The sequence below is a fragment of the Cynara cardunculus genome (assembly GCF_001531365.2).
Source record: "Cynara cardunculus var. scolymus isolate 2C chromosome LG 17, CcrdV1, whole genome shotgun sequence".
Classification (NCBI taxonomy): Eukaryota; Viridiplantae; Streptophyta; class Magnoliopsida; order Asterales; family Asteraceae; genus Cynara; species Cynara cardunculus.
In genome coordinates this window covers 4,726,570-4,746,651 of record NC_037544.1, presented here as the reverse complement: position 1 = coordinate 4,746,651, position 20,082 = coordinate 4,726,570, and the positions used below count along the sequence as shown (strand labels likewise).

General features: G+C 32.7%; 1 protein-coding gene across 1 annotated transcript; it reads left to right on the top strand.

The window, feature by feature from the left end:
• Window positions 1-6,119: 6,119 nt before the first annotated feature.
• LOC112500879 (protein RADIALIS-like 1) lies at window positions 6,120-7,328 on the top strand. The gene is made up of 2 exons (XM_025104486.1): window positions 6,120-6,438; window positions 7,142-7,328. Exon 1 carries the CDS (start codon window positions 6,185-6,187, stop codon window positions 6,431-6,433), a length of 249 nt encoding a protein of 82 aa, XP_024960254.1. The 5' UTR covers window positions 6,120-6,184; the 3' UTR covers window positions 6,434-6,438; window positions 7,142-7,328.
• Window positions 7,329-20,082: the final 12,754 nt, after the last annotated feature.

Here is a 20,082-nt window from a genome sequence, read left to right as displayed (position 1 = left end):
AACAAGAATATATGTTGCCTAAGTAAATTATGATAAATCTTTTCGTACACTGCCAGTTGTCACCTTGGAAGCATCAACTTGTTTATAAGTAAATTGAGTTGAATTTATAATATTTACCTTAGGCAACATAGAAACAAGAATATTTGTTACCTAAGTAAATTGAGTTGAATTTATGATTTTTACCTTAGGCAACATAGAAATAGGAATATATGTTGCTTAAGTAAACTTTGTTGGATTTATGTTTTTACCTTAGGCAACATAGTATAAGAATATATGTTGACTAAGTAAACTTTGACGGATTTCAAAAAAACTACGAGTGTTCAACATTGAACTAAGGCAACATAGGTTACTATGTTGCCTAGGATATATGCACGCAACATAGAATTATTTATATGTTGCCTAAGGTCACACTTAGGCAACATAGAACCATATGTTGCATTAGAGGAAACTTAGGCAACATATAAAAGCATTTGTTGTCTTAGCGTATCTTAAGCAACGTAGGCAATTTACATTTGTTGTCTAAGGCAACATTTGGTGTAGTGAAATTTTTCATATTTTTTTTTCTATTTTAGAGAACATTATAGAAAATTTGTTGGAGCAATACATAAAACAAAATGAACGAACCCATAAATAAATGCAATCTAGAAACCCTAATATTTTCCTCGTTTATAAGCTGAAGCATATTTTAGATGTTTAGGTTCTCAATAATTTTATAGGATACATCATCAAGGACGACTATGTGCCACCATGGTCTTTTCAAGTCTCTATTTTGTGAATAAGAAAATAAAATCTACTCTTTCCCATGTGAACAGGTTACTCAAGGCCCCATAATTTGTCACAAACCATAGTCACACAATGAAGAACGTCACACCACCGACAGGTCTTTGGCCCGGCCCGAGTTACCCGTAGCCCCAGCCTCAGGTAAAGGTTCAAAAGTCACAGAAAATGAAAAGTGTGCATGAGTATTTGTCATGTATAAATATCATTTACTTTAAAAAAGAGTATCAAAAACATGATCACTACGTAAAGCCTCTATAGTTACTCCTGGCAGATCTCTTATGCCACTAGAAGTGATCATACCATTCAATTCACTAGAGTCTAGCAGATCTCTTAAACATGACCACTACGTAAAGTCTCTGATTCTCTTTCTACTCTAAAGAGTTAAGCAGATTATTTATGTTGGAGTCTCATATTGGTTAGACTTTGACCATTTATGAAGAAATATTATGATATACAAGTGTTATTCTATCCTATACACAAACCATGGATGTATTTGAAGGTACAGACATGCAAAAGATGAAGGAATATAATATTCTCATGTACCTTATATGAAGCAGGTGCCTTCATATCCTCACCTCATCAGCAAATCAACTTTGATTATATCAACCTGGGAGAGAAGACACAGAGAGAGAATCATAAGAAGGGAAGGAGGAAAATAGGTACAAGTTTTCAAGTCTAAAAATGCAGAAGCTTTAACGCAAAGATTTATAAAGAAGGCAATATATATTAAATAACTGCACAATCATAAACATTAGGGGTAAGCGTTAGGCTAAATGTACTTCTACCTACTAATTTCCTCCTCGCACACATCAACATTAACACTTGTTTTTTACATTTTTAATGTATGATTTGACTTTAATCTGGTATAAACAAAGATACATGTAGCAAGACCCTTAAACATTAATGCAAGCCCCACTTAACCCCAAATAGACAGAAAATGAAAAAGATTCTTGTAGTAGTAGGGGTATGTACATAAATGGGTTCCATTGCTTACCAGATATATCAACAAGTATATCAGTATAAATCTTCATGAAAATCAAGTAAAAGGTACAGACGTACTGTACAGTATCATTTACGATCATCCCTAAGAGGGAATCAAAAAATAATAATAAGATCTGAATTTGTCCAGAATAATGGAAAATGAGGTTGTTCTTTTCCCCCTTTTTATATTTGCTTTATCAGAAATGAAAAAAATAAGTTTCAAGACATCTAACCATTCTTGATCAACATAATGGAGTACTTAAAAGGATTAAGTTTACAAGACATACAATTTTTGAGTCGTATATAATAGTGTTATAATAAGTTGCTGGGATGCCAAGACATAAATGACTTAACAAGTATTATCAACGGAGTTGGATAATCTAGTATGATACATAAAATATGTTGTCTTATTAGTCTTTTTATATGACATTTTTGAAAAGTATTATATTAGTCTTTCTTTTAGAGAGTAACTTTAAAAATTTCTTGTGTCCTATTAGTTTCCCCAACTTCGTCAATATAAGTTATTAGGTGGCGTAAATTTGTTTTGACAACTTATTGTAACACCATTGTATACAACACAGTGATTGGCCCTAAAACTTTCAAGTCATGTTAAAAAGTACTCTATTAGAATGTCTAAGGATGGTTGAGCGTCCTAAAAGGCATGTTTTGTTGTAGTGATGAATGTCCAAAATTCCGAAAATTGGAGGACTAACCTCTCTTTGGTTTTCATTTGCATCGCAGCATCCATTTAATACTTCTAATAAATGGTCACAAATGGGCTTCAGTTTTAGGTTTGCAAAGCCATCGCAACTAGTTTGGGAAAAGAAACCTTTGTTCTTACACTATGGTGCCATTCTACATGCATGACCATCAGCATTTCAACAATAAGAAGAGTCTTAAGTCTATACGAGGCTTAAACGTTAAAAGGGAAATTAAAACGAAGAAAATATCACATAGGTAGGACCTGCACGTACAACCTCTTAATACTACCAACGCTCAAGAACAAAATTGTCGGTACAGCTGGACAGAAAAAGCCAATAAACAATTTAGACAGCAAAATTATGAGATAGGTGGGTTACCTTAAAAGCAATACGTTTTGTCACCATGAAAGTTACAGGTCCATTATTGAGAAATCACGTGGTATCATTGTCTGCAACATATTATCCAAACCAATTATCACACATTTCGTTCATCCAATTTCCTTGCTCACACAATCCTTCCTCTTGATTAGGATTCATATATATATCATGTCAGATTCACCGAGAACCGCAAAAAAAATAAAAAAACTAAGAAACACCCCGATAATCGTTCATCTCGACGATATACACATATGCATACAAGTAATTTGTAAACAATTTGTTCCGGTATGCACATGTGCATAACATGTACACGTGCATAAAAACCAAAAAACAGCTTCAATTACTTTAATAACATGTACACGCGTAGAAAAACCAAAAAACAGCTTCAATTACTTTAATACACATGTACATACCGTCTAGATGAATGATTACTATTTACCATGGTGTTCCTCAGTTTTTCATTTTTTAGGGGGTTTTCCTGAACCTCCCTCTCTCTCTATATATATACACACACACATATGAGATATATAGAACCCAATTAGATTACTCTACAAAAGAGCCATTGAGAAGAGAAGACAACATCATATAAGATAATTGGTCCAAGTCTAACCAACGTAGGACTCTAACATCTTAGTAGAGAACCTACTCGAAACAATCATGTTCAATTGTAATGGATTAAAGACAAATCTCTAGTTTATAACCACATAAGCTTGAGTAATAATTAAGCAATAAAGTGTTTCTAGAAAACCACAGGCATAGCATGAAATTCTTAAAACTGAGTTTTGAAGTGTATATGCTATCACTCGTACCATATAATACTAATCCAAGTGGTTAGAGTCATGATCATGTGGGAATATGTGAAACCCCCATATATATTACTCTTCCAAATAGTCTTTCGAGACGGGAGGTTCCTAACATATACAAAGGTGAAATGATCCAAGTTTAGCCGATGTGTGATTCTAACAAACCCCTCTAACAATGACTAGACGGACACAGATTTTCCGTGTCGAAAGAGGGTAAGACGGGTGAGGGGGCTAGACGAGTACAGATTGTCCTAGAGAGTCAAGTTCCTAAAGTGGTCGACCTTGACCGACTCTAATACCATATGAGAATATGTGAAACCCCCTTATTACTCTCGAAAAGAGCCGAAGAAAGGGAGTTGTATGGTCCAACTCTAGCCAATGTATGACTCTAACAAATCATGTATTTTTTCCAACTGTCCGTTACCAGCTAGTTCACACTTGTCTCCAAATAAAAGCTTTGCTTCAATGTTTTGTTAGAAGATAACAGTTCACATTGTAGCTGTAAAAATGGTAGTCAATCATTCGTAACGCAGAAAACGAACAATTGCTTGAAAATGCGAGATATGTGGAATCGCTTTAGAATAATCCTCAAAAGAGCCCTTTAGAAAATAGAAGAGTCCAACATACACAAGGAGAAATGCACAAAGTTTAGCTGATACGAGACTCTAAAGGAAAGAAATTGAAATACTAGCGATTTTTACTGCATGCAAATAAAAGAAAGGAGCATAAAAGCCAAATTGTTACACAGTGGAAACAATCATAATGGGATTCTAAACAGGTTATTTAAATGAACTCTCCTACCAATTGCTAAATAAACACTCCTATCAATCGCAAGATTTAACCACAAATTGACCAAGGTTCCTTTTTCTCCAATCATTGTACGGACACAGCTGGCCAGCTACAAAATTAGACTTCTATTCGGGACAAGGTACATCGATCTCTTATTAAAAGGTTTTTTTTTTTCCTTTTCTAGTGAACTGATGACCGGTAAACACGGTATCTTGGAACCTTTGTGGTAAGGTCGCTTGATCAGTTGGCTAATCCCACCTTATTTTCAAGATTACAAACTAGTCTTGGTACTTGAAGACAGATTTTGGTTTGGAATAATCATAAAACAGCCAAATTTTTAGCGGTCCAATAACAAAATACTTTTCGGGAAGTATTTGCGGGTTCCCCGTTTTTTACGAGCTGGTCCCCACCATAAAACCAACATCAGGTAAGCTTTTGATTTATATTAGTAATTTAGTATTAAGCCAAGAAATGCCTCGAACGATTAGCTAGTAAAATAAAAAGCCACTAGCAAAATCCTAAGGTTTTTCGAGCTAGCAGAATAAGAAGCAACTAGCAAAACACCACTTTGCGAACTATAGAAGTGTGTTTTTTTTTGTATTAAATTATTCTAAAACTAGAAGTATGCTTTTTGTATTATAATAATCTAGTATATTCTTTGTATTAAAAATGGTCAAGATGTGTACCTGAAAAGTTGAAAAAGTGGAGCTCGCAAAGGCCAACTGTGAAGCTATTTTGTGCAAATGTCGAAAAAGTTGGCTATTTTTGCAAAAAGACCCCTCCAAATTTGGTTAGTTTAGTGATTATCCCTTCGTTTCCTTCAATTGGCATGCTTTTCTTATGAGGCCCTGAGCCCCTGACTAACTTGATTCACCTAATTAAAGATTAAATAGTATATGTCAACAAACCAAATCATGAGTGTGGTTGATGTATGGATTTCATATACCAAGGGTGAGGCTAAATAACCCTTTGTATAAGTAAATTCAACCTTCCTACCAATTTCATACTTACATACATCAACATCAAATACTTCATTTTTACATTTCCAAGTCTTTGATTTGATCCCAAACTTGGTTCAAATAATAAGACCCGATTTTCCATCTTCTATATCGAGTTGTAAGAACTTTAAACAAACCGGGGGAATGTTGCCAAAAATAAGATGTTGACCGAGTTATGGGATTATGGGGATTGTAGAGTCTACATCGACTAAACTTTGACCATTTCTCCTCAATATATGTTGGAACCTCCTTCTCTTTTCAAGGGCTCTTTTGGAGAGTAATTTGATGGGTTTCACATATTCTCACATGGTATCTCAAACACCCTGAGACAATAAATGCCCATTTAGCCTATGTTTGAGGGGGCATTCAAGAGTCCTACATCGGCTAGACTTAGACCATTTCTCCTCAATATAAGTTGAAATCCCCCTTTTCTCGTCAAGGGCTCTTAGAGAATAATTCCACGATATTCATTTTTCCACCAAAGGGGGGATATTTCTGCTCATTTTGTGGTGCTTAAGGATCCAAGTCATTTAATATTATTCTCTTTGGGCAAGCTTTACAGGCCAACTAGCACGACCCCACTTTACCCTTGTATTCCGGAGATATAAAGACACATTGACACCTTTTGCCATACATTTCTATATATGTTGTGCCTAGCTTTCTCTGTTCTCTCCACTTTCCACTATTTTTCCTTGCATAAGAAGGCATCAATTTAACCCCATACTTTTGCCTTAAATTTTTTGAGAGTGTATGCATGGCATCTAGCTCAATGTCTTCACGTGGGTCAGGTTCATGGACTGCCAAGCAGAACAAGGACTTTGAAGAGGCTCTGGCTGTGTTTGACAAGGACACCCCTGATCGCTGGCACAATATCGCCAAGGCCGTTGGTGACAAGACTGCAGAGGAAGTGAAAAGGCATTATGAAATCCTCCTAGAGGATTTGAAGATCATCGAGAGTGGTCAAGTTCCTTTCCCCAATTATACCACCACTAAGGGGGCATAACCAAGGTAACATGGAATCCAGTAAGCACCTCGAGTAATTAGTATAGCTAATAATAACATCTGTAAGAATAGGTGGAATCCCCATGTATTACTCTTGAAAAGAGCTGTTGAGGAGGGAAAAGAGGTTCCAACATGTATTAAGGAGAAATGGTCCAACTCTAGTTAATAATATGGGACTCTAACAACATCCATAATTTTCCATCTGAGTTGTAAGAACAAACAAGCATAAGTTGTCTAGCAGTGCAGACTAGAAACTCACCCAGTCATGAAAATGTTCATATTCAGCCACTTTCACCAAGGTTAGAAACTTGAATTTAAAAGAACCAGCCAGTTTCTACATTTCTCAGTCATGTGTTCCTCCATGCAAGTCCAAATCATGACATTTGTTCCTTTTTGTTTCACCTACACTTCATCTCCTCTCCTATTCTGAACAATTGTTGTTGCTTAGAAAGCAAAACAGGATAGAGACATAAGTTTGAAATAGTACCATAGCTTGCTCTAGCAAAAGCAACTAAACAATGCAGCTTAAAATGCCTCAAATCCAACATTTCGCTCGTCTGTAACTTTCACAATGGAAAACTTGCTAAGCCCTATACACGTTTCCCCAAAAACTTTTAGGGATTGCAATAAACACATAAATGAACGGAAACATAGTTCTAAAATGCTAATGCTTCTTCTACATTTATAAATCTCTTTGTCTAAGTTGCAGGAAGATAAAGGTACAGCTCCATGAAATCGATTAAGCACGGTCATGAAGAAGAAGAAAAACAATAAAGAGGAGCAATCGTCGTTTTTTCAAGCAATTATCGTAATTCGGAATCAATAGCTTGATTCCATGATGTAATTTGATTTTCTGTTACTACTGAGCAGAAAATCTCTATCGTTTTCTTCAGGTAAAATCTATCAGTAATCGATTGATCACAAACGAAACTCTGATCCATGCATCTTTTTTCTATCTTACTTTCCGCAATTTGCTGCAATGAATTCTGTGATCATAAACTGTATATGCATTCTACAGTTCGAATTGATTGATCTAACATAACAAAATGAACCTAGAAATTCAAAATATATGTGAAAAATGGAAGAAACTGGTAGATTTAGGAGATTTTCTAACCTCTTTGAGTTGATAATCGCCTCCAATCCAATGCATGAAAAAGGCGGGAAGATCCCGGAGATATTTATTTATCTTTTTCCTTTTAATTCCTTACCCTAAAATCGGCAAATTAGCCAACCCATGCAACCCGACCCAACATATCCAAACGGTCAAAATGTTTGCCCCGTCAAGGAGTAAATCAAGATTCTAAATCACATAAGATGAATTAAGAGAATGTTTGGTAATTGCTGAATGATTTAGTACAGAATAATTAAGAGGCTCTCATGATATAATGCAAAATGAAATATAATTGTTTGGTAATTGTGTACAATGAAATTATGGCTCTTAATGGTTAATGGAGATCCATGATATAAAATCATTCAGAGGGTTTTAGAAACATTAAGAGACAAACTTTTTTTTGTCAAATAAGATTCACCTCTTAACGATTCAGATATTGACTTTTAATGGAACTATTAAGAGGTAAATAAACAACCCCAAAGTCTCTAAGGAGTCACAACAAAATTACGACAATTTTTAATGTTTGACTTATGACGATAAATCTCTAGAATCATATGCAATAATATATATATATACACACGAGCGTTCAAATAAAAACCACTCGATTTGTACAAACCGTGAAAATCACATTCAACCAATCATAATTTTCATTTTGTTCATTTTTTTTTTTGTAATTATGAGAGGTTGATTAACCATTTTTATTGTGGAGGGTGTTAATCATGGATATTATCATCTTTATTATTTTAATTTTAGAGAAATAHATGAAACAGTTTCATTAAAATTTCATTAAATATTATATGAAACAATTTCATAACCATATATGAAACAAATTCATCAAAAAAAGTATTATATGAAACAATTTCATAACCATATATGAAACAAATTCATCAAAAAAAGTATTATATGAAACAATTTCATGAAAAAAATTCATAAGATTAAACAATGAAATCGACGTATGAGGGTGGTGTGTACGGTTTGTACAAATGAAGGTGGTTTTCATTTGATTGCTCCTCTCTCTCTCTCTATCTATACTACATATATAACCATTTAGGTCATTATCTTAATTATAACACTTTAAGCATAGGTTACAACCACTTTATGCAAGAATTTCAAAAAACTCTTAATTACAACTCATAAAGCATGGTGTACAAGCTCTTTATGCAAGTGTTTCCTAAACCCCAAATCCTAATTGGGTCAAACCTCCTTTCTCTTATCAGACTTATGTAATTACCTATTTGGGCCGCTACTTTCTTCTTCTGTATTCGATGTATGCGACCAAAAACCATTTTGGCTTTCTTCTTCTGTAATTTTTCTCATGTGCGACCAAAACCATTTTGGGTTAGATACAGATACCTTTCTTCTTGACAGACCTCGTTTCTCTTGACAATGGTGGTTTTTATGTATCACAACCTCACCGATTTTGACGATTACTTTTTCCCAAGCAGCGGACGATTCTTTTTTTCCTAAGCAATGATTCATGCATTCATACTCTCGAGATGCAGGTTTTATTTGTGGTTATCACTCCTGTTCTCATACGCTCCTCTGGCTTCTGTTGATGAAGACATAAATCAGGTATACAACCTATTTAGGTTTGGTTTTGTTCCTCTTGCTTCTTTGGTTGATTTCATATCGATTCATACTCTCCAACACAAATTAGGTACACCATTGATATAGGTTCGATTTTGTTCCTCTCGCATCTCTGTTTGATTTCATATGGATTCATACTTCTCCAACACAAATTAGGTATACCATTGAAATATCTTTGTTTTTATTCCTCTCGCTTCTCTATTTCAAAATGATATTGATTTCTATTTCAATTTAGATTTCTGCAACCACCTCTACTGATGATATTTTAATTTCCTTTCTCTTCTTTTTGGGTGCTGTTAAATCTCCCACAAAGTGTGGTATTGTTGGTATTCAAGGGATTTCTTTGGCTTTTGGGGGTATGATCTTTGCCCTTGTCTACTGCACTGCTGGTATCTCAGGTATCTGTGTGTGTGTGTGTGTGTGTGTGTGTATATATATCTATATATACTAGAGCCATTAAATTACTAATTCTTGTGAGTTTTCTACTTTTTTTTCCATTTATAATTAGTAATGAAACTTGTATTCCTAAATTTTGTCACTTCCTGTTTGGAAGTAAATCTGTAAATTGATGCATGTGAATGTGTTAAATTTCAACAGGATGAATCTGATGAAATGTTGAGCCTTGGGTTTAAGGATTAAATTAATGATGTCTACGGGTACCTTCCACCAGAGCTTCAGGTGATCTGCATCTCTCTCTCTCTCTCTCTCTCTTGTACACCTTGGCACAAACATAGTACAATACATGTAGCTTGCTGTAAGTCCTGTAAAATTAATTGCTGGAAGCTGTCATATGGCTTGGACTATAACATTACTTGCATCTTATTTGATATTTAATGTTGTGTGTGCGTGCATACATATATATCGTGTAGGAAATAAAAATTTCATGAGAATGGTAGGAAAGATGTTAGCATGGAAATGTTAACATAAGTTAGCGTAAGTTAAAATGAATTAACATACATTAGCATATCTTAACATGAAATGTTACCATATGTTAACATAAATGTTATGTCAACGTCCGCCAGAAAAGTACTTCATATGCTTGAAAAATTCATGGCTCATGGGTTTGTTTCCATTTCATCTTATTCACACGATTAAGTCTGTTTCCATAATCCCAGTGGCTCATGGGTCTGTTTCCATTTCATCGTATTCACACTATTAAGTCCGTTTCCATTACATTATGTTGCAGATCACGAACTATTGTTGCTCCTTTGGAACGATTGAGAAATCTTCTCCAGGTGGGTGCTGTATCTAATTTCTTTTCGTTTGGTTCCATTTGCAAGTAAACACGTATTCCGTCATATTCCCATTTGCAAGTAAACACATATTCTGCCATGGACATTTTTTAGACATATTCTGTATAGATTTTAAAACACATCACCAAACACAAACAGCCCTGTTACATGTGTCTGTATGTATGTATATATATATATATATATATATATATTCAACCATGATCAGCTGTTGGGACTGTGCATAATGTTTGATTTCAAACAGTTTATGTTTTTGATAATTTTTGGGACTGCATTCTTGTTTGGGACAGGTTGCAAAATCAAGTTTTTAATGTAAATTCTTGTTTGGGACAACTACAGATTGTTGTGTGTGTGTGTGTTGTGTATTGTACTTTCTTGTTTAGATACAACAGCTGCATTCTTGTTTAGATACAACAGCTGCAACTAATTGGAATACTGCATTCTTGTTGTGTAAATTCTTGTTTACATACAACAGCAAAATCAAGTTTAATTTAAATTCTTGTTCACATATTGTTTATGTTTAGTACATGATTTGTCTTCGGTCTATTTAGCTGTGTATTCCAATTAGTTGTGCCCCTTTTGTTCAACTTGCTTAAAAAGACCACTTGATGTACATTGCTGAAACTTGAAAATCATGGACAAGCGTTACAGATCAGAAGTTGGAATGTTAATAATCTTAAAGGTGTATAAGGAATTAAAAATCTTCAACCATGAGATAAAAGAATCATGACAAACCAAGCAACAGTGTTTAAATTTTAACTATGCAAAAGTGACCCCTTCAATTTTATGCAGTAGGAAATCTCACAAGGAGGAAAGAAAGGTTGACTATGACTGTAAGAGAAATTCGTAAGTAGTATTTTACTCGATGTTGAGGGTCTTGTTGACCTTAATCTTTATAGCACCCTTTGTTGCAAGTTTGCAATTGTGGACCAGTTACTTCCAAAACAAAGATGTTGGTTTTTTGATTTGCAGCAATATTATTGGCATATAATCAAGCAGGTTGATGCATCTAACTTGCTTATGTGATTCCTATTTCCAGTCCATGCCTGTTGGCTGTTGTTTGTGGTTTCCGTTGATTATGCTTTGGTTATTTTGCTTTTGTTGCATTATAAGGGTGTTTATCAATCTTGAGTGCAAGGTTTTCTGTCTGGGAATTTTTAGAAGTGGTGCCAGGATTTGACTATAAAAATAAATTTGTTGAAATATTTCATAATATTTGTATATATTGGTTGGTTGGTTTCTTGTCCTTGTACAGAAGGTACCCATGTTCGAGTCCAGGCTATAAATTTTTTTAAACATATAAAAAACACAAAAATTTAAGCTAAAAATTAAAAAAATTGACATTGGTGGGACTTGAACCCGGGGTTTTTGTACAAAATGAGCAAGATTTACCAACTCTGCAATTAAAAACTTACATTAAAGCTCCAGTTTAAAAAAATTATATGGTGCCACTGAATAAAACAACACGGTGGCACCTTTATGAAATGTAATTTTTTCCCCTTACGGCAGCACCATGAAGCGGTGCCCCGTGCCACCGTATGGGTCTATGTAGGTCTGCCCCTGCTTTCAGCGATATATAAATAATGCATTGGACAATTGGAGTAAGGTAAACATGTGTATTGATATATACCTACACACAGAAACATATGCTGCTGCCATTTCATTTTATACATACATACAGAAACATAAACAATTGTTTCCATTTTTGGTATCGGGTATTCCAGTTATTGGAAGAAGAAGTAAGATATCTGAATAGAAGGATCGACCAACGTAGTTGTACACCTGTTAGAAAACCTACAATGGACATAGGATTACTTGTGATAAGCAAATATATGTTGGCATGAGCTAATCTGTTGAAAACCATGTTGCCTATAAATACCAGCAGGCCACATTTACATACATACTTGTTAGGATCACAAATCATCTACACACACACAAGGTCATGTGAGAAAAACAAAACACAAACACACACACACACACATACCATAATTCTGCCTTTTTGTAACTGTGTCACCATGTTTGAATGTCAATCACCGTCCAAAGGAATAATACAGTAGCTAAAATGAATAATACATCAATGTATGTGGCTTGAGAATCTATGTCATATGTATTTGTGAAGTTTGGTTATAAACAACTGCCATACCCCTGTGCCCGCTGCCTGCTGTTGACATACCCCATACGTGCACTGCTAACTCTAACTCTAAACTCCTTTGTCGTCTGCATTCTTTGAACTATATATCGGTAAGCTCTTACCGGGTAAGTGTTTGGTAAACGGCCCCTTAGTAGATACAGAGGAGTTTTTTGTACATGAGTTGCAGGCAATGTTGCAAAGATTGGGTATAGGAAACAATTTCCAAAATCTTATCATTTTAGAATTCCTAATCTAGGCTTAGATTTTGGCCTGAAAGCTTTTCAAAATGATGTGGATGTGTTAAATCTTTTGAAAAATTGCTTCCTGGTTGTAAAATATTTGATATATATGAGCATGAATTGTCCATGGGAAATGCTTTGAGACAAAGTTGAACGAACACAATGTTCATGGACATGCTGATGAATTGAGTGAGGGAGAGTATGCTGAAATATTTACTGATGGTTTTGATCCATTTTGGGAACCTGCCTGCTATGAAATAGCAAATACACGTGTTACAGACGAGAAATCAGAGAGTGAAAAGACAATGTTTGTTTGCCTTCTTCCTCTCATCAATCACTTCACTGAAAATAACTTATATATATATATATATCTATATATATATATATATATATATATATATATAAAGAGTAAACTATGATTTTCATGCTCATGGTTTGTTTAAATTTTCAATTTTAGTTTTCGTACTTTTGAAATTATAGTTTTTGTTCATATGCTTTATAATTCATTGTTCTTTTTTTTTTATCCCTGAGCAATTCATTACAATTAAATATGGCAAACAAAAATAGCAATAAAATGCAAATTACAAGAACGGAAAAAACAATTAATCATAAACTACAAGGATGAAAACATTAATTTTAAAAACATAATGATGAAACTAGTAGTTTTCAACAAACCACGAGGATAGAAAACATAGCTTACTCTATATTTTACCCATTGTTCTAAAACGCGTGCCAAAACAACGATTATGGCGCACTGTCGCTTAAGGCTTGTCTCTCACATCATGTTAAGCCTATGGCACGCCATGCATAATGCACAACTTTTGTAAAACGATATTTGATTTTTCTTACTTTATAGATGTCTTATTTATTAGTTTTTTATGTATATAACTTAACTTAAACTGTTTATTATCATTGACTTATTAAGTAATAGTAGAAATATATATATATATATATATATATACTAATGGTGTACCCGTACAATGCAGCGCGGGTAAATCGCAATCCGGAAACATTAGTTTTGGCCCGGAAACATAACTACTGTACATATATATATATATATATATATATATATAATCACAGACATAAATACATATTATCACATCCTTAATTATGAAATAAATCACTGAATACAGTTTCAGTAACCCCTTTTCTGAAGAAACACACACACAACACTCTGCAGCTATTTATCTATTTGATGATTTGCAGCAGCCAGCAAGCATGGACAAGTATGCTTTCAGTATTATCACATCCTTAATTATGAAATAAATCACATAAGAAATATCATCCTTAATTACGAAATAAAAACATAAATAAGCAAACAGCCATACACACCTTGGCAACTTCCCTAACAACAGCAGCTTCTGTTGATGGAGCTTTGGAAGAAATGCTCACGCCAAATATTTTGAAGTGTGGATGTTTCCTGATGGCTGTAAACACAAATAAAGCTTTCCATGAGAATTTTGTAGGAGTCATTTGGGTAAATTGGAGTATACATGACAAAAAGTGGTGTTAAGTTCAAATACAGTGTTTGGTTATTAATTTTTCACTTGTTCACAGGAAGTGGTGTTAAGTTCAAATACAGTTGTTTGGTAATTAAATTTTCAATTGTTGGTTTGTTTTCATTTAATGAATTTGGCTTCAAATATTTTTAACTGAAATTCTATATATAGAGAGAGAGAGAGATGAGCAATCAAATGAAAACCACCCTCATACGTCGATTTCATTGTTTAATTTTATGAATTTTTTCATGAAATTGTTTAATCTTGTGAAATTGTTTAATATAATACTTTTTTTGATGAATTTGTTTCATATATGGTTATGAAATTGTTTCATATAATACTTTTTTTGATGAATTTGTTTCATATATGGTTATGAAATTGTTTCATATAATATTTAATGAAATTTTAATGAAACTGTTTCATGTATTTCTCTAAAATTAAAATAATGAAGATGATAATATCCATGATTAACTCCCTCCACAATGAAAATGGTTAATCAACCTCTCATAATTACAAAAAAAATGAACAAAATGAAAAATTATGATTGGTTGAATGAGGTTTTCACGGTTTTTACAAATTAAGTGGTTTTTATTTGAACGCTCCTATATATATATATATATATAGAGAGAGAGAGAGAGAGAGAGAGAGAGAGAGAGGTGGAGGTTCACACGAGAACACCTCTATTTTACGAGAACGCGAGAACACTATTATCACATGTGATAATACGCGTGAAGGGACCTTGTGATGTGCGGACGACATGTTCAACGACTTAACTCATGCCAAAGGTTGCCTGCGTCTATGATTTAGCATCACATTTGATGGTCTTGATGAATTATAGTATCATATCAACAACACTTTTATCACATGTGATAATACATGTGATAAAGGTGTTGTTGATATAATACTTTAATTCATCAAGACATGTGAGGGGGCTTAGTGGTGTAAGGACGACTTGACCCGCAACTAAGATCACATCGAAAATCGCTCGCGTTTCTGATTTAGTATCACATGTGTATCATATGTGATGAAATAATAGTATCACATGTGATTGTCTATAGTAAAAAAGTGTTCTCACGTTCTCGTAAAATAAAGATGTTCTCGTTTGAACCCTTCCCTATATATATATATATAGCGTAGGCGCCTTGTTGTTCCACCTTTTAACATGACTGTTTCATAGACCGTTTAGAAAATATCTCGAACATATACTTTTTCAAAACAGATGGTCAAAAAATCAAAATCTTTAAAAAAATTACATTCAACTCTAACATATTCTCTATTTTAGATGTTACAATATTAATTGTATGATTTGTATCCTTAAAATATTTTTAATATATTTAATAAAATATTATTTCTATCTTCTGGACATTTAATTTCAAAAACTTTTATTGATGTAAATAATAAAATTTCATTTCTCGCTCCTAAGTAACATCTTTAGGGATTTCTCTAAATTTGTAGAATTTTACCATCTCTTTTCTAATTTATTTATTTTGGAGAAAGTTTTCGATAATTTATTGTAACAAAAAGTCCTTAAAATCTCCATTTTGGGGACTGCAACAATATACGTTATTAAGGTTAAAATCTACCACTTGAATCGTTCGCAGGCTGCATTGCAACTCGAGGCCTGAGGGTTTGGTTCGTCATGTTTGAACCAAACCGAATCTGTAACTTATTTTCATTATTGTATCAACTACTTATTAGATAAAATAAATTGATGATATTGATTAAGTCGAATAAAAATATAGAATGGTCAATGGTGAAAGCCTATCATGGGCCAATGAGGCTAACTAGAAATTAACATAATGGGCCGGGCCCATTAAAGCCCATTAAGCTTGGCCCCCAAGTTTTTGGCCATGGCAAATTGGCAATTGGGACCGAATGAAATTACAAAACTCACAAAGATAAATTTCATTTTGGGATAATATTTTTCGGTTTGTACTTTTATTGATAAAGAAAATTAACTCAGTTGGTAAAGAGGTGGACGACTTTGCACAAGACATGTCCTGGTTCAATCCCCACCTCAGTTGGTGTCCTTGGAGGTGGGTTCCGTGTAGAGCCAGTTAGACTAAACATTCACACGCAAAACACATGAAACCTTCACAGGACTAAACATTCACATGAAAAACACAAGAAACCTTCATAGGAAAAATACACCACATCACATGATGCAGACATCGAACATTCACAGTGGTCTCACGAGTTTCACGAAAATGGTTGACATGTATGTATGTACGTAAGTGCTTACGTACATGTGTATGCATATGTATATGTGTGTGAAAGGAAAAGGTTGTTACTAATACATTTATGACAACAAACTAACCATGATAAACTGATATGAAACGTTGACTAAAAATCATAAAGTGTGTGGACGCTTTATTTTCATCCGTTGATTTTGTGCATTCAAATTCATAAAAGTACCATGATGTAAGCCTTCTCTTTGACCCTTTCGCTTCATAAGTCACGTCAAATGAGACGTCTTCTATTACATATTTTTAATAATTTATTCATCATAGTTACACAACATTAGAATATGTTGTAACTCCGTCAATCCTTCTATAAAAAGTAACCCATCCAATGGTATTTAACATCCAAAATTAGATGGACGAATGGTAATAATCAACCCTGAATTAGTATATAGATTCCCAGATATGGATGATGCGATTCATGCAGAATCGGATTGGACTGACATCTATAGAATTATAATCGGCAATACATAGGCTAAGCCAACATAACATCAGATAAAGTTTTTGTTTATTATTATCAGTAATTTTTACAGTGTTATTGACACCTGAAGTCTCGTAAATCAATGAATACTAGAATGGTACTCGTACAATGTAGCGAGATACATCTTTCTTTTAATATTTCGTTTTGTTTTTTGCCTGTTGATATAATATGGTTTATGTGACTTTGAGAAAAATAATATTTTTACTTTGACTAAAAATAAATTAAAAAATATATATATATCGATATTAATATCAAATTAACTATTTAAAAGTTCTTGTTTTTTATATAATTTATTTAATTAATTTTTTATTATAATTTAATTTAAATCAAATAGTGAATTAATTTATTTTTGGCTTAACGATAAATTTTTTATAAGGATAATGATTCTGTTGGAACTCGATAATTATCCTAATTATATTTTAGATTTTTTAGATTTTAAAATGAGATGTTTATACTTTATTTGATTATGTTTATCCGCAGTTAGTTACACGAATTCAAAAATGAAGCTTTAATAAGTTATACTTATGCATGATTAGCTTGTAATTTTGAATTTTAAATAATATGCATAAAAAATGATTTTTTAAAAGTTTTTGTCAAATGCTTTATAATATAATAATATAATATAGATATAAAACCAAGATTGAGACGTGATTAGTTTGACAAATATATTAGTGGGTGGGGTGGAGTTTGTTGGCGCATTATATGTAGTCATCCAACGCTACACAACTAACATTTATTACCCTCCTTTTTTCAATTTTGCACCACTAATGGAAGTATTCCTTTCACGGCTAATAATATTTTATGTTCTTTTTATCTATAGAAAATCTTATTTAGGGTCTGCTTACTAACTGCTGATTAGCCTGACTCGGTTACAGTAGTTAAATCACGGATCTGATTGAGATCTAATCGAAATGTTGATCGGGGTCTTACTCAACCAGCCTTAAATTTATGCTTACCCGAATCAGGTATTTGTTTTCTGTACTTCCCCTATCTAAAAGATAAATAAATAGACTTATCTAAAAGTTATAAAAAATAGTAAAAAAAACATAATTTTTAATTATGTTGATTGTTAAAGATAGAAAGTTGTAAATAAATTGATTGTTGGTAGTATAAATTCAATAATGAATGTGAAGTTTCAAGTGTTATTTTGTGGTTTCATGGTTCTCACGAAAACAGATTGGTCTTACGTGAACCCAACCTATATGTATATATATATATATATATATATCTATAATACTAATAAATAAGTAACTTTGGGGACACGTGTCACGTTTCTGTACGACGGTTATTGATTTTTCCCGCCTAAAACACAATTTTCACTTATGGCCACCAGACTTACAACATAACTCTGAAAAAAGTCACGTCTGAATCTAACTCTGGAGTGGTCACCAAAACCGGATTAAAAATTTCAAATTTGCATTTGTGAAGCATTTTTCACAAAACAATATTACCCGAGAAAAAATTTAGAAGAACATGTACTCTTAGTACTTAATTAATTAATAATAATGTGAATTTAATTAATTTATATAATTATTAAAAGAATATTAACACCTTAATAATTAATAATAATATAAAGTTAATTAATTTATAACATCTATATACCTAATAAATAAGTAACTTGTGGGACATGTGTACTTAATTAATTAATTAATTAATTAATAATAATATGAATTTAATTAATTTATATAATTATTAAAAGAATATTAACACCTTATTAATTAATAATAATATAAAGTTAATTAATTTATATACATGCATATCTATAATACTAATAAATAAGTAACTTTGTTGGACACGTGTAATTAATTAATTAATAATAATATGAATTTAATTAATTTATATAATTATTAAAAGAATATTAACACCTTATTAATTAATAATAATATAAAGTTAATTAATTTATATACATGCATATCTATAATACTAATAAATAAGTAACTTTGGGGACACGTGTCACGTTTCTGTGCGACGGTTATTGATTTTTCCTCCCTAAAACACAATTTTTACTTACCAGCCCATATATATATATATGGGCTGGTTCGAATGTTAACCAAGTTTATTGTATTAATTTTGTTAACCAATATTGGCCATTGATTCTTACAATAAATCGTTGTGATTTATCATATTAAAATTTTAATTTTTTAAATTTACAATTTCACAAACATATGTGAACTAAGTGGAAAAGAGTATTTATATAATTTTCTTTTTTATGGAATTCTCATATCATTAATTGGGAGTTACAAGTTCATAATGAAAGAACTATTGTTCACAAGTGTTAATATCAAGCTATTATGGATAAACACATTGTTCATAATGAAGGAATTATTGTTCACAAGTGTTTATATTGTGTTCATATGTACACTAGCTACACATATCAACATTGGCTCACTCCTGCATGTGTTAATAATGAATGAACTATTGTTCATAAGTTGTTCATGTTGTGTTCATATGTACACTAGCTGCATATCTCAACATTGGCTCGCTCTCGAATGTGTTCATAATGAAGGAACTATTGTTCACAAGTGTTCATATGTACATTAGCTGCATATCTCAACATTGGCTCGTTTCTGAATGTGTTCATATTGTGTTCATACATGTTTATTTATTTATTTTCTTTCGTGTATCAACTATTATTATTATGTTCATAAATGCTATGCAGTCTAAGTTCTTATATATGTCAATTTTTGTTCGTATTTGACACAATGATTCATAGGGTTGGGTTCACGTGAGACTAAGAGTTTTTCGTGAGACCCGTAAGACCAATTTGGCAATTTATGTTCATTGATCAACTTTATAAGCTAATGATCTAATGGTTTAAAGTTGCACAGTGACAATTTCGTAATTATTGAGAAGTCTCATGACAATTTTGTGATTATGAATATTCAGATTGTAGATCTAATCCAAATGTTGAGAATTGGTCTTACGGGTTTCACGAAAAACCATTGGTCTCACATGATCTCAAGTCATGATTCATATATATATGTATATACTATATTATAAAACATTTGATAAAAACTCTTAAAAACCATTTTTTATGCATGAAGTGCTGTATATTGATGTATATTACTTAAAATTCAATATTACAAGAAAATTATGCGTAAGTACAACTTAT